The sequence below is a fragment of the Papio anubis genome, chromosome 20, assembly GCF_008728515.1.
Source record: "Papio anubis isolate 15944 chromosome 20, Panubis1.0, whole genome shotgun sequence".
NCBI classification, from domain to species: Eukaryota; Metazoa; Chordata; class Mammalia; order Primates; family Cercopithecidae; genus Papio; species Papio anubis.
Window position 1 is genome coordinate 44664445 of NC_044995.1, and position 13349 is coordinate 44677793.

General features: G+C 43.4%; 1 protein-coding gene across 1 annotated transcript in view; it reads right to left on the reverse strand.

The window, feature by feature from the left end:
* ADGRE1 (adhesion G protein-coupled receptor E1) overlaps nucleotides 1-13349 on the reverse strand; it is a 37476-nt gene that overhangs the window by 16178 nt on the left and 7949 nt on the right. Inside the window, exons 6-9 of the mRNA XM_031660044.1 lie at nucleotides 9037-9214; nucleotides 6470-6589; nucleotides 2603-2802; nucleotides 181-351 (exon numbers count right to left, since the gene is read on the reverse strand). Coding sequence (XP_031515904.1) covers nucleotides 181-351; nucleotides 2603-2802; nucleotides 6470-6589; nucleotides 9037-9214 — 669 coding nt within the window. The remainder of the gene's footprint in view (nucleotides 1-180; nucleotides 352-2602; nucleotides 2803-6469; nucleotides 6590-9036; nucleotides 9215-13349) is intronic.

Sequence of the window (13349 nt, forward strand, 5' to 3'; positions counted from 1 at the left end):
TTCCAACCAGACTGTAAGTTCTGCAGGGGCGACGGCGTATCACCTACCCCTTCTGTCCCCATGACTCCGTCCCACAACACCCAACCCCATGGGAGAAACACAACAGACGTTTAATCAATATTTTCCCATTGGATTTGGAGGCAGATACTCTGCCTCAGGGAACAAATCATCATGACTAACCGTGAGCTCCCCAGAAGCCATGATAACAGCAAGATTCGCCATCCGATTACAGCTGCAGACAGTATGTATCTCAGAGGCTTCCAGGATCACACAGCCAAAGGATGTCCATCTTCCACCCTTCACATCGGTGCTCCAGGAAACACAGATGGGCCTCTCAAACTCCTGCTTTGGCTAAAAAAAAACCCCAAAAATTAAAAAAAAAAAAAAAAAAAAAAAACAAAGGCCCTGGTCACCTGAGGATCCCCATCAAATAGATTAAATGTGACCATCCTCAAGAGTCACTGGGAACAAGAATACACAGGGTGCGTTCTGAGGGAATGGGGGAAAATGCTGATATTTCATTATGCAATGAGGGCCAATCTGATGGGGCAGCTTACATTCCTGTTGCTAGAAGAAAACTCCTCCTTTCATCAAATCCATAATAAGGCCTTCTGCATAGTCACTCATTATTCACTTACTCATTCAATGTGTGGTTTTTTTGTGTGTCTGTGTGTGACTGAGTCTCACTGTGTCGCCCAGGCTGGAGTGCAGTGGTGCAGTCTCAGCTCACTGCAACCTCCGCCTCAGGGTTCAAGTGATTCTTCTTCCTCAGCCTCCCAGGTAGCTGAGATTACAGGTGCCCACCACCATGCTTGGCTAATTTTGGTATTTTTAGTAGAGACGGGGTTTTACTATGTTGGCCAGACCAGTATTGAACTCCTGATGTCAAGTGATTCACCTGCCTTGGGCCTCCCAAAGTTCTGGGATTACAGGCATGTGTCGCCATATCCAGCTAATTTGTGTATTTTTAGTAAAGATGGGGTTTCTCCATATTGGCCAGGCTGGTCTCGAACTCCTGACCTCAAGTAATCCGCCTGCATAGGCCGCCCAAACTGTTGGGATTAGAGGCATGAGCCACCACACCCAGCCTCGTTCAACATGTTTTTATTGAATACCTATTACATGCCTTGATCTGTGCTGTTTACGGGAGACATTAGTAAATAAAATAGACACAGTTCTTCCCCCAAGGAGATCATAGTGCAGTGGGAGGAAAAACATATAAAAGCCAAGTAAACAGAGATATATTTTTAGTAACAGTTTAAGAACAACATGCTTTAAGAATGTATATTAGAAGGGTGGGCATGGTGGCTTATGCCTGTAATCCCAGCACTTTAAGAGGCTGAGGCGGGTGGATCACTTGAGGTCAGGTGTTCAAGACCAGCCTGACCAACACGGTGAAACCCTGTCTCCACCAAATACAAAAAGGTTAGCTGGGCGTGGTGGTGGGCACCTGTAATCCCAGTTACTCTGGAGAATGGCTTGAACCGAGGAGGCAGGGGTTGCAGTGTGAACTAGTTCAACCATTGTGGAAGACAGTGTGGTGATTCCTCAAGGATCTAGAACTAGAAATACCATTTGACCCAGTTATCCCATTACTGGGTATATACCCAAAGGATTACAAATCATGCTGCTATAAAGACACATGCACACATATGTTTATTGCGGCACTATTCACAATAACAAAGACTTGGAACCAACCCAAATGTCCATCGATGACAGACTGGATTAAGAAAATGTGGCACATATACACTATGGAATACTATGCAGCCATAAAAAAGGATGAGATCATGTCCTTTGTAGGGACATGGATGCAGCTGGAAACCATCATTCTCAGCAAACTATCACAAGAACAGAAAACCAAACACTGCATGTTCTCACTCATAGGTGGGAATTGAACAATGAGAACACTTGGACACAGGAAGAGGAACATCACACACTGGGTCCTGTTGTGGGGTGGGGGGAGGTGGGAGGGAAAGCATTAGGAGATATACCTAATGTAAATGACGAGTTAATGAGTGCAGTACACCAACATGGCACATATATACATATGTAACAAACCTGCATGTTGTGCACATGTACCGTAAAACTTAAAGTATAATAATCATAATAATAATAAAAGAAGCAACAACCACATAGCAGCATCCAGGATCCAATCAGATCAAGCCCTGGCATCACCCCATGGCAGCATCCAATCAGATCACGCCTTCCTGCATCACTTCATTGTAAGATGCAATCAAATCGCAGCTCATTACCCACTGACTATAAAACCTGCCCCAACCTCCCAGCTTGGGGAGACAGATTTAAGCCAGACTCCTGTGTCCTTCCTTGGCAGTCTTGCAATAAACTTCTCTCTCTACAAAAACCCGGTGCTTCAGTGTTTAACTTTCTGTTGCACATGGGCAAATGGACCTAGTTCTGTTTGGTAACAGTGGGAGACCTCATTCCTCTAGCGGTGGCTTCTGTTAATTGACTTGAATTGCTAGAAATTGTGGAAGCTTACCGACCACAATAGCTTCCCATAAAAAATGAGAGTTAAGGAAATCGAGAGACGAGGAGTTCCCAAGAGGTAGACAGGAATCTCAGCAGAGACCTCTTCACAAACCTGAATGTTCTCCAGAGTGTAGATGACTGGATCTGAGAAGCCATCTTTCTTCTCCCCAGTCATGATGCCCCCAACGACTCGAGAATTCATCTTCAGCTTGATCTTCGAGGTGGTCAGGGGAGCCTGGTGGTCTTGGAAGAAGCGTTCGTTTAAAACAGACTCCACGCCCACAAAGGAGACAAAAGCCACACCAGTGGTCCCTGCAGGTTTCCCCAAATGAAAAAAAGAGGGAATCGTTTGCTCAATAGTTATTATAGAAGATCGAACACACACGAGAGAGAGAGAGAGAGAGAGAGAGAAAGAGACATGCACCTCACTGTGCTGCTCCGAGATTAAAATAACCAGCAGGCTTCTAGGTTTAAAAAATAAACCTCCGGCCGGGCATGGTAGCTGACGCCTATAATCCCAGCACTTTGGGAGGCCGAGGCGGGTGGATCACAAGGTCAGGAGATCCAGACCATCCCGGCTAACATAGTGAAACTCCGTCTCTACTAAAATACAAAAAATTAGCCTGGTGTAGTGATGTGCGCCTGTAGCTCCAGCTACTTGGGAGGCTGAGGCAGGGGTATCACTTGAACCTGGGAGGCAGAGATTGCAGTGAGCCAAGATCGCACCACTGCACTCCAGCCTGGTGACAGAGCAAGACTCCGTCTCAAAACAAAACAAAACAAAATGAAACAAAAACTTCCACAGCTGGGCAGAGTGGCTCACGCCTGTAATCCCAGCACTTTGGTAGGCCAAGGCAAGTGGATCACTTGAGGTCAGGAGTTCAAGACCAGCCTGGCCAACATGGTGAAACCCCATCTCTACTAAAAATTAAAAAAAAAACTAGCTGGGCATGGTGGCGGGCGCCTGTAGTCCCAGCTACTCGGGAGGCTGAGGCACGAGAATCCCTTGAATCCAGGAGGCGGAGGTTGCAATGAGCCAAGACCATGCCATTGCACTCCAGCCTGGGCAACAGAGCAAGACTCCATCTCTAAAAAAAGAAAAAGAAGAAGGAAAAGAAGAAGAAGAAGGAGGAGGAGGAGGAGGAGGAGGAGGAGGAGGAAGAAGAAGAAGAGGAAGAGGAAGAAGAAGAAGAAGAAGAAGAAGAAGAAGAAGAAGAAGAAGAAGAAGAAGAAGAGGAGGAGGAGGGAGGAGGAGGAGGAGGAGGGAGGAGGAGGAGGAGGAGGAGGAGGAGGAGAGAGAAAGTGCTCAATTTATGATGTCTAGGGGGACATCCAAGGGGTCCCTCCATTAGCTTGGCAGTGACAGATGAAGCCTGGGGGATGGTACTGTCTGATTGGGACAGGAAGCTGTGGACAGCAAGCCACCCAGGTGCCGAGGCAAGAGATCGAGGGCACGGGCTGTTCCAGTATAATAAAATATATAGAATAAGAATAGTCATACTAGATATAGATAATAGATATGATTATGTATAACTATCATTAATCATTAGTCTGTAGCAATGACTCTTTACTCCAATATTATAATAATCCTTGATCTACAATTGTAACTTAGGAAAAACCAGGCCATACAGAGATAGGGGCTGAGGGGACATAGTGAGAAGTGACCAGAAGACAGGAGTGTGAGCCTTCTGTTATGCCCAGGCAGGGCCACCAGGGGGCTCCTTGGTCTAGTGGTAACACCAGCATCTGGGAAGATGCCCGTTGCCAAGCAGACCGTGGTCTAGCAGTAGCGTCAGTGTCAAGGAAAAACACCCGCTACTTAGCAGACAGGGAAGACAGGGAAAGGGAGTCTCCCTTTCCCCGGAGGAGTTCAGAGAAGACTCTACTCCTCCACCTCTTATGAAGGGCCTGACTGATGTTATCCGGAGGCCCAACCGTCTCCCTGTGATGCTGTGCTTCAGTGGTCATGCTCCTAGTCCACCTTCATGTTCCATGCTGTACACCTGGCTCTGCCTTTTAGATAACAGTAGCAAATTAGTGAAAGTATTAAAAGTCTCTGGTATGCAGAAATAATGGCGTAAGCTGTCTCTCTCTCTCTCTCCTCTCTTTCTCTCTGCCTCGGCTGCCAGGCAGGGTAGGGTCCCCTGTCCAGTGGACACGTGACCCATGTGACCTTACCTATCATTGGAGATGGCTCACACTCCTTACCCTGCCCCTTTGTCTTGTATCCAATAAATATCAGCTCAGCCTGGCATTCGGGGCCACTACCGGTCTCCACGTCTTGGTGGTAGTGGTCCCCCAGGCCCAGCTGTCTTTTCTTTTATCTCTTTGTCTTGTGTCTTTATTCCTACAATCTCTTGTCTCCGCACACAGGGAGAAAAACCCACCAACCCTGTGGGGCTGGACCCTACAGGAAGCGGCATAGGACATATCCCTGTCTCTCTCTTTCTAACTCGGCCTCCCAAGGTGTTGGGATTACAGGTGTGAGCCGCCACGCCCAGTGACCTTCAATTCTTTTCCCTCTCTCCCCCACGTTCCTGGTGCTCCAGCCCACTCTACTTTTAGTTCCATGATCATACCAAGCTTTTTTTCAACACAGAGCCATAGCTTGCACTTCCTGTAACACACTCTCTCCTACTTTCTTTATGTATTCCTCAGGACTTCGCTTAAATATCTCTTCCATTTTTCACACTGTGCTTTTACATGAAAGTATTAACCACAGTGTTAATCATATGCATAGATCAGATCAGGGGCTGGAAAACTGTGGCCTATGGGCCAATCTGGCTGTCACCTACTTTTTTAAATAAAGTTTTATTGAAACATGCGCAGGCACATTCATATACATATTGTCTATGAATGCTTTTACACTATAATGGTAGTTAAGTCGTTGTGATAGAGGTTTTTTTTTTTTGTTTGTTTGTTTTTTGTTTTTGTTTTTGTTTTTTTTGTTGAGACAGAGTCTTGCTTTGTCGCCCAGCCTGGAGTGCAGTGGCCGGATCTCAGCTCACTGCAAGCTCCGCCTCCCGGGTTCACGCCATTCTCCTGCCTCAGCCTCCCGAGTAGCTGGGACTGCAGGCGCCCGCCACCTCGCCCGGCTAGGTTTTTGTATTTTTTAGTAGAGACGGGGTTTCACCGTGTTAGCCAGGATGGTCTCGATCTCCTGACCTTGTGATCCGCCCGTCTCGGCCTCCCAAAGTGCTGGGATTACAGGCTTGAGCCACCGCGCCCGGTGAGGTTGTATTAATTGCAATGCTTAAAATAGTTACTAACGAACCCTCTACAGAAAAAGTTTGCCATCCCTGACATAGATTAGCAGTGTCCAACAGAAATATAGTATGAACCACATATGTGATTTTAAATTTTCTAGTACACATTTTTTTAAATTAAAAAAAGATAAAATTAATTTTAATAATATATTAACTCAGTATAAGCCAAATATTATCATTTCAACATATAAATGATATTTTAAAATGTAAAAATATATTTTAAATATTGCATATTTTAAATTTTTAAATATTACATATTTTAAAAATTTATTTTAAAATTTTAAATATTATATATTTTAAAAATTTAAATATTTTAAAATTTTAAATATTTTTTATTTTTATATTATTTTAAATACAAAAAAATGACTAGTGAGATGTTTTAATCCTTCTTTTTGGGCACCAAGCCTTTGAAATACAATGTTTATTTTAGGTTTACAGTAGTTCTCAACCTGGCTTAATCAAATTTCAACTGCTCAACAGCTGAATGTGACCAGTTCATATCATACAGGCCAGTGAAGGTCTCAATACTCCATTATTACAAGGTCATTTAATGTTTGACTTCCCTAGCAGATGGAAAACTCTGAGAGCATAGGCCATTTCTGCCCTCATTGGTTCTCAACCATCTGGCACTGGTCTTGGCACCTTGAAAGGGATCAATAAATGCATATTAATGGAATACACCATAACCTGCATTCTCAGGAGAGGAACTGTACCTGTGGATTCAGATTCCTCAATTGTGGAACACCGGATCTTCATCTTATCCCCCTTGGCTGCCAAGCTCAAGTTCACATTCTCTTCACTGCATTCTTTGTTGATAACTTTGCTCTCAATGTCTAAAAAGAAAAAGGGAGAGTTCCTATGAGGTCGCCCAGAAAGTCGGTCCTGAATTTTGTTTCTGTCCAAAAAAAGGTACACATCCATCGTGGCGAGCAGAGAAAAAGAATAGAAAGTTCAATTCATGATAGGAAAGATCTTGAGTCCCATGATGAATGATAGGAGAACCATAGCACCAAACAAATGAGTAACCCAGGTGGAGCCTTAGAAGCGAGCTCTCATATCCTAGGAGGTGCATCAGGGAAAGATGGGGTCAAAGTCAACAGTGATGGAAGGCAACAGTCATGATCTTCTCTCTACTCTAATTTTTTGTTTTTGTTTTTGTTTTTTAGTTTTGTTGATTTTTTTTTTTGGAGACAGAGTCTCGCTCTGTTGCCCGGGCTGGAGTGCAGTGGCACGATCTTGTCTCACTGCAAGCTCCGCCTCCCAGGTTCACGCCATTCTCCTGCCTCAGCCTCCCAAGTAGCTGGGACTACAGGCGCCCGCCACCACGCCCAGCTAATTTTTTGTAGTTTTAGTAGAGACGGGGTTTCACCGTGTTAGCCAGGATGGTCTCGATCTCCTGACCTCATAATACGCCCGCCTCGGCCTCCCAAAGTGCTGGGATTACAGGCATGAGCCACTGCCCCCGGCTTCATGTGTTTTCTAAAACCAAAATAAATAGTAAGGGATTGGGGCAAGCCTAGCATGGTACACAAGAGCTCAGGTTCTGCAGTCAGATGGTGGTAACTGGGAGGTCCAGCTCTGCCACGCGCTAGCTGCCTAAATTTGAGCATTGATTTAACATCCCTATGCCTCCTATTTCTCATCCGTATCATGGCAACACATTGCAGGACCTAACCCACTGGCCCTTCCTGAAAACAAACTAGATAATGGAACCAGAAGTATCCTTATAAAATATAAGCCAGATAATACCATACCTATTCCCAAATTTTCCAATGTCTTTTCATCTCACTTCAAATAAAATCTTGGCTGGGTACAGCGGTTCAGGCCTGTAATCCTAGTACTTTGGGAGGCCAAGCAGGAGGATCACTTGAGCTCAGGAGTTCAAGACCAGCATGGGCAACATAGCAAGACCTCATTTCTACCAAAAATTTTAAAAACTAGACAAGCATGGTGGTGCACGCCTATAGTTCCCAGCTACTCAGGAGGCTGAGGCAGGAGGATCGTTTGAGCCTGGGAGTGTGAAACTATAGTGAGCTATGATTGCACCACTGCACTCCAGCCTAGGTGACAGAGTGGGACCCTGTCTCAAAAAAAAAAAAAAGAAAAAGAAAAACCTCAAGTCCCTAAATTTGTCTACATTTCCTTTCTCCTACTGCTATCACCATCTTCAATGCCACTTCAGCCACACTGGGCACCTCATGATTCCTTGAATTCTCCAGGTATTCCTGCACTTGCTCTTTCTCCAGATATTTACACGACTCTCTTCCCTGACATCCCTGCCCCAATGAGACTTACCCTGATCTCACTATATAAAGTAGCAACTCTCCCTCTAATCCCAACCCTCTCTAACCTCCCTAGCCTGCTATATTTTTTCTCAGTAGCACTACCTCTATTTGGTATACCAGATGTCTGTTTGTTTATTATCTGACTCAACTCACTAAAATATAAGATTCATGAGGCTAATTTTGTTCACTACTGGTTGGAGTCCACCAAATACTTTATTTCCACCTCTTGGCCTTCTGGGCATCCATTAGGTTGGAACTTCCTAGGTTTATGTGAATGATACTGGAACTACTACCAGGAGTAGGGTGCTAATGTAAAAGATCTACAGCAGCCACTATTCCCAAGTAGTCATCTATCAAGTATGTATGAGTCAGGAAAGGATCAGTCTTGCAGCAGTAACAAACAACCCTAAGTCTTAGTGGATTAAAAAAAACAAGCGTTTATATCTCATTAATGCTTTGTATCTATTGTAAATTGACTTGAGGCCATGTTCCATATTATCTTTATTCTGGCACCCAGGCAGATGGAGCAGCTGTGACCTGAGGCACTGCTAATCGTATGGGCAGAGGGAAAGAAAGTTCTGGAAAGTCTCATACTGGCAACTACTCTATTCCCCAATTTATTGGCCTGAACTAGTCCCCAAATCCCACCTAACCACACGGTAGCCAGGAAGTACAATTCTACCGTAGGCCCAGCAGGGCAAACAGGAAGTACTTGAGCACAGCCTATGACTGTCATACCTTAGCCCAGCACATAGCAGCTAATCAGCAAATATTTGTAGAATAAATTAATGATATGGTCTTAGCATAGTGCCTGGCCTTTGCCAAGTGCTCAGTGAATGTATTGTTAATATGATTAGATTTACTTTGCTGTGAATTCAAGGTATTTAAACAGTTGGAGAAAGAATGGGTGGGAAACCCAGGGAAAATCCCATTGCCAAAGTCAACTCTCAAAATCATCACCTAGATGTAACCTTGCCACGAAGGGTATCTCCTACCTAAGTAATCCGTCCGAACAGTCTGAGTGACATTTGCTGAGGGTTTCAAAAAAGCAGCCAGTGTCAAGCTTTCCACGCTCTCCAGGAGGACTGTGGCCAGGGAGGACGTCTCTTCCTTGGTGAATTTGGTCCACGTGGATATTTGTTTAAGCACAGGGACAAAGCTCTCAGTTGTATTCTGCAAGGAAAGACGTGTTTGTTCATTCTCTGTCTCTCTCTCTGTGTCTCTCTCTGTCTCTGTCTCTCTCATTAATGAAATAACAGCTGTCCTTTTTCTCATTAAGAATAGGCTGGGAGTCAGTCCAAGGGAGAATTAAAAGGGGCATCCACTCGGGCTCCTTTTTCTGATTCAAGAAGCCCCATTACAAATACAAACTGAGGCCGGGCGTGGTGGCCACGCCTGTTATCCCAGCACTTTGGGAGGATGAGACGGGCGGATCACGAGGTCAGGAGATCGAGACCATCCTGGTTAACACAGTGAAACCCCGTCTCTACTAAAATTACAAAACGATTAGCCAGGCATGGTGGCGGGTGCCTGTAGTCCCAGCTACTTGGGAGGCTGAGGCAGAAGAATGGCGTGAACCCGGGAGGCAGAGCTTGCAGTGAGCAGAGATCATGCCATTGCACTCCAGCCTGGGTGCCACAGCGAGACTCCATCTCAAAAAAAAAAAAAAAAAAGAAATACAAATTGAGGCCAAGTGCAGTGGCTCACACCTGTAAGCCCAGCACTTTGGGAGGCTGAGGTGGGTGGATCATGAGGTCAGCAGTTCGAGACCAGCCTGGCGAACACAGTGAAACCCTGTCTCTACTAAAAATACAAAAAAATTTAGCCGGGTGTGGTGGCACGTGCCTGTAATCCCAGCGACTCAGGAGGCTGAGGCAGGAGAATCGCTTGAACCCAGGAGGCAGAGGTTGCAGTGAGCTGAGGTCACACCACTGCACTCCAGCCTGGGCGACAGTGCAAGAGGCCATCTCAAAAAAGAAAAAAAGAAATACAAATTCAAGTCCAGGAATTCAAGACCAGTCTGGACAATACAACAAGACCCTATCTATACAAGCAAATTAAAAATGAGCAGGCACGGTGGTGCATAACTCTAGTCCCAGCGGCTCAGGAGGCTGAAGTGGGAGGATCTCTTGAGCCCTGGAGTTCAAGGCTGCAGTGAGCTGTGATCACTCCACTGCACTCCAGCGTGGGTGACAGAGTGAGACCTTGTCAAAAGCAAGCAAGCAAGAAAGATAAATCGATGTAACCTTTATGCAATGTAGTAAGTTTGTACCTATAACCATGTAAATTGCATACACCCTTTGACTCAGCAATTCCCCTTCCAGGAATTAATCTTTCCAGAAATACTTAAAAGTTGTGCAAGGATCTTGTCCAGTGCTGTTCATTTCAGGATAGTTTGTGGAACGCCTCAATGCCCTATAGGTTGGGTCAATAAATGAAAATGAAATCAAATAATGAGATAGCCATATAGCTGTTAAAATGAATACCGCAGTACACCTACAGGCACCAACAAGCAAAAAGGTCTCTGAGCCATCGTTAACTAAAGCAAATTACAGAGTATCATGTATATAGTATCGCATTTGGTTTAGAAACAATTGGTTTAATTTTAAATTATATATTATGGTATTTATGTTCTGGTATATAGAAATAAAAATAGCACACACTTTTTATGAGCCAGGTATTGCTCTAAATGTCTTTTATATATTAACTTGTTTAATTTGTAGAAGATATCTAGCAAGTAGAGGGTATTTATGATTATTTTGATGTGTGAAAGGAGAAACAAGGACTCGTATCTAGCAGGTGGAAGAACTACGATTTGAACCTTGACAGTCTGGCAGCAGAAGCTGAATCATTAATTACTGTCCTAAACCTCTCAAATAAGTGCTCAATAAAATGACTCCAATGTGTGTGCGTGTGTGTGTGCGCTTATGTATGTGAGTGTGTGTATATGTATGTGTTGGGCTGTGTACATGTGTGTGCATGTGTGTGTATCTCTGTGTATGTCTATGTATGCCTATCTGTGTATGTGTGTTTGTGTATATGTATGTATACGTGTGTGTATATATGTGTGTTCATGAATGTGTGTACATTTGTATATGCCTGTATGTATATATGTGTGTATGTGTCTGAGGAACGTGGATATGTGTGTGTATGTATGTGTATGTGTGTATCTGTGTGTAGATGTCTGTATGTCTGTATGTGTGTATGGGTATATGCATATATGTGTATATACCTGTGTGTATGTGTGTAAATGTGTGTGTGGGGGGTGTGTGTGTGCATGTGTGTATGTATGTGTTATATGTATGTGCATATATATGTGTGTGTATTGTGTACTTATGTGTGTGCATGTGTGTATGTATGTGTTATATGTATGTGCATATACATATGTGTGTATGCATGTACTTATGTGTGTGCATGTGTGTGCATGTGGGGGAGATGTATATGTGTGTATATGTGTATGTGTGTATTTGTGTGTATGTATCCAGTGTACATGTATGTGTATATATATATGTGTGTGTGCATGTGAGTATATGTGTGTGTTTATTTGTATGTGTATGTATGTATATGTGTGTATGTGTGTACCTGCTCACAAAGTAAAAAGGGGAAGATACTTTTCTACCTCTTAACACTGGATATGTCTGAGGAAGAGGATTAAGGTAAGAAAAACAATAACAACAATAGTAATAGTAATATTCATGTGATTACCCTTATTACTGATGATCACCAATAAATGGATTATCACATGTGACTCTGACCCAAGCAAAAAAAAAACCCCAAAACTAAAAGGAATTCAGAACCTAATAAATGCAAGAAAATGTATTAAATGAATTAAATCCAGTTGGATGGTAGAGGAAATTAAACTGAAATTTGAGCAGCAACACAAATTTCTATCTATCCAAATTAGATGATAAAAGGAAAAAAAGGATTTCAATAAACACGAGGTAAGCAGGACAGTTGCGAGATATGTGTCCAAGAGAAACAGGATGCCCTGAGTTCTGTATTCCCCGAAAGGTATGGGTGTGGGATTCCCCTCCCCACTGACATAGCAGAAATATCTCAAGTAGCACCATCTCCAGGAAACATATTACTCAATTCTACAGCTGACGAAATCTCTTCAAATCCTGCCCCTCTGATTTGTCATGTCTATTCTTCCTAGCTAGGAAAGTTATGTTATATCCTCAGGAAAGTTAGAAAATTTTAGGCCAACTAAAACTCCTTAGTAGGATTTGTGTTAAATTTAGAAGTTTTTGACATCTTTAGCATAATCTAGAAACATCTGTCATTTAAATAGTTGGGGCTGGGTGTGGTGGCTCATGCCTGTAATCCCAGCACTTTGGGAGGCCGAGGTGGGTGGATCACCTGAGGTCAGGAGTTTGAGACCAGCCTGGCCAACATGACGAAACCCCTTCTTTACTAAAAATACAAAATATTAGCCGGGTGTGGTGGTGGGTGCCTGTAGGCTGAGCTGCTTGGGAGGCTGAGGCAGAAGAATGGCGTGAATCCAGGGGGCGGAGCTTGCAGTGAGCCAAGATGGCACCACTGCACTCCAGCCTGGGCAACAGAGCGAAACTCTTTCCCCCCTCAAAAAAAAGAGTTGGAACAGTCTGACACATTAGAGAAGCTAACCAATTAACCACATGATTTTTATTGCAAAAAGCAATTAGACTTGTTATTTTATATGAACAATTTAAGATAACATGGCTGTCTATAAACCATATTTAATGTCTAAAAGAATCTGAATTACTACATTTACAGATTCGATCAATTGGATTTATGAGTCGCTGAGGACCCAGGTGACTTTGCGTGTTAGATTTGTAAATCCTCTTCACTAGGTACTTGAAATTTGCGTGGAGCGGGGAGGGGGGATTTGGAATATTTATAAACATAGTATAAAACATTTGAGGAAATTAAACTGTTTGTAAATAGGGTTAACCATTTATTAAAATTTAATCTGAAAACCCTAGGAATGAATGTGTACTTTATGAATAAATGTATTAATTTAAAATTAATAAAATTACAAGTAAAAAGTTATTCTTATTTTCATACAGAAATAACCAGATTTATAAAGAAAATGACAATGTCAATGAGTTCAACTTAAAGCTGGAGAAAAACTAGGTTTTGGCCAGACGTGGTGGCTCACACCTGTAATCCTAGCATTTTGGGAGGCTGAGGTGGGTGGATCACCTGGGGTCGGGAGTTTGAAGCCAACCTGACCAACGTGGAGAAACCCCCTCTCTACTAAAAATAGAAAATTAGCTGGATGTGGTGGTGCATGCCTATAATCCTAGCTACCTGGGAGGCTGAGACA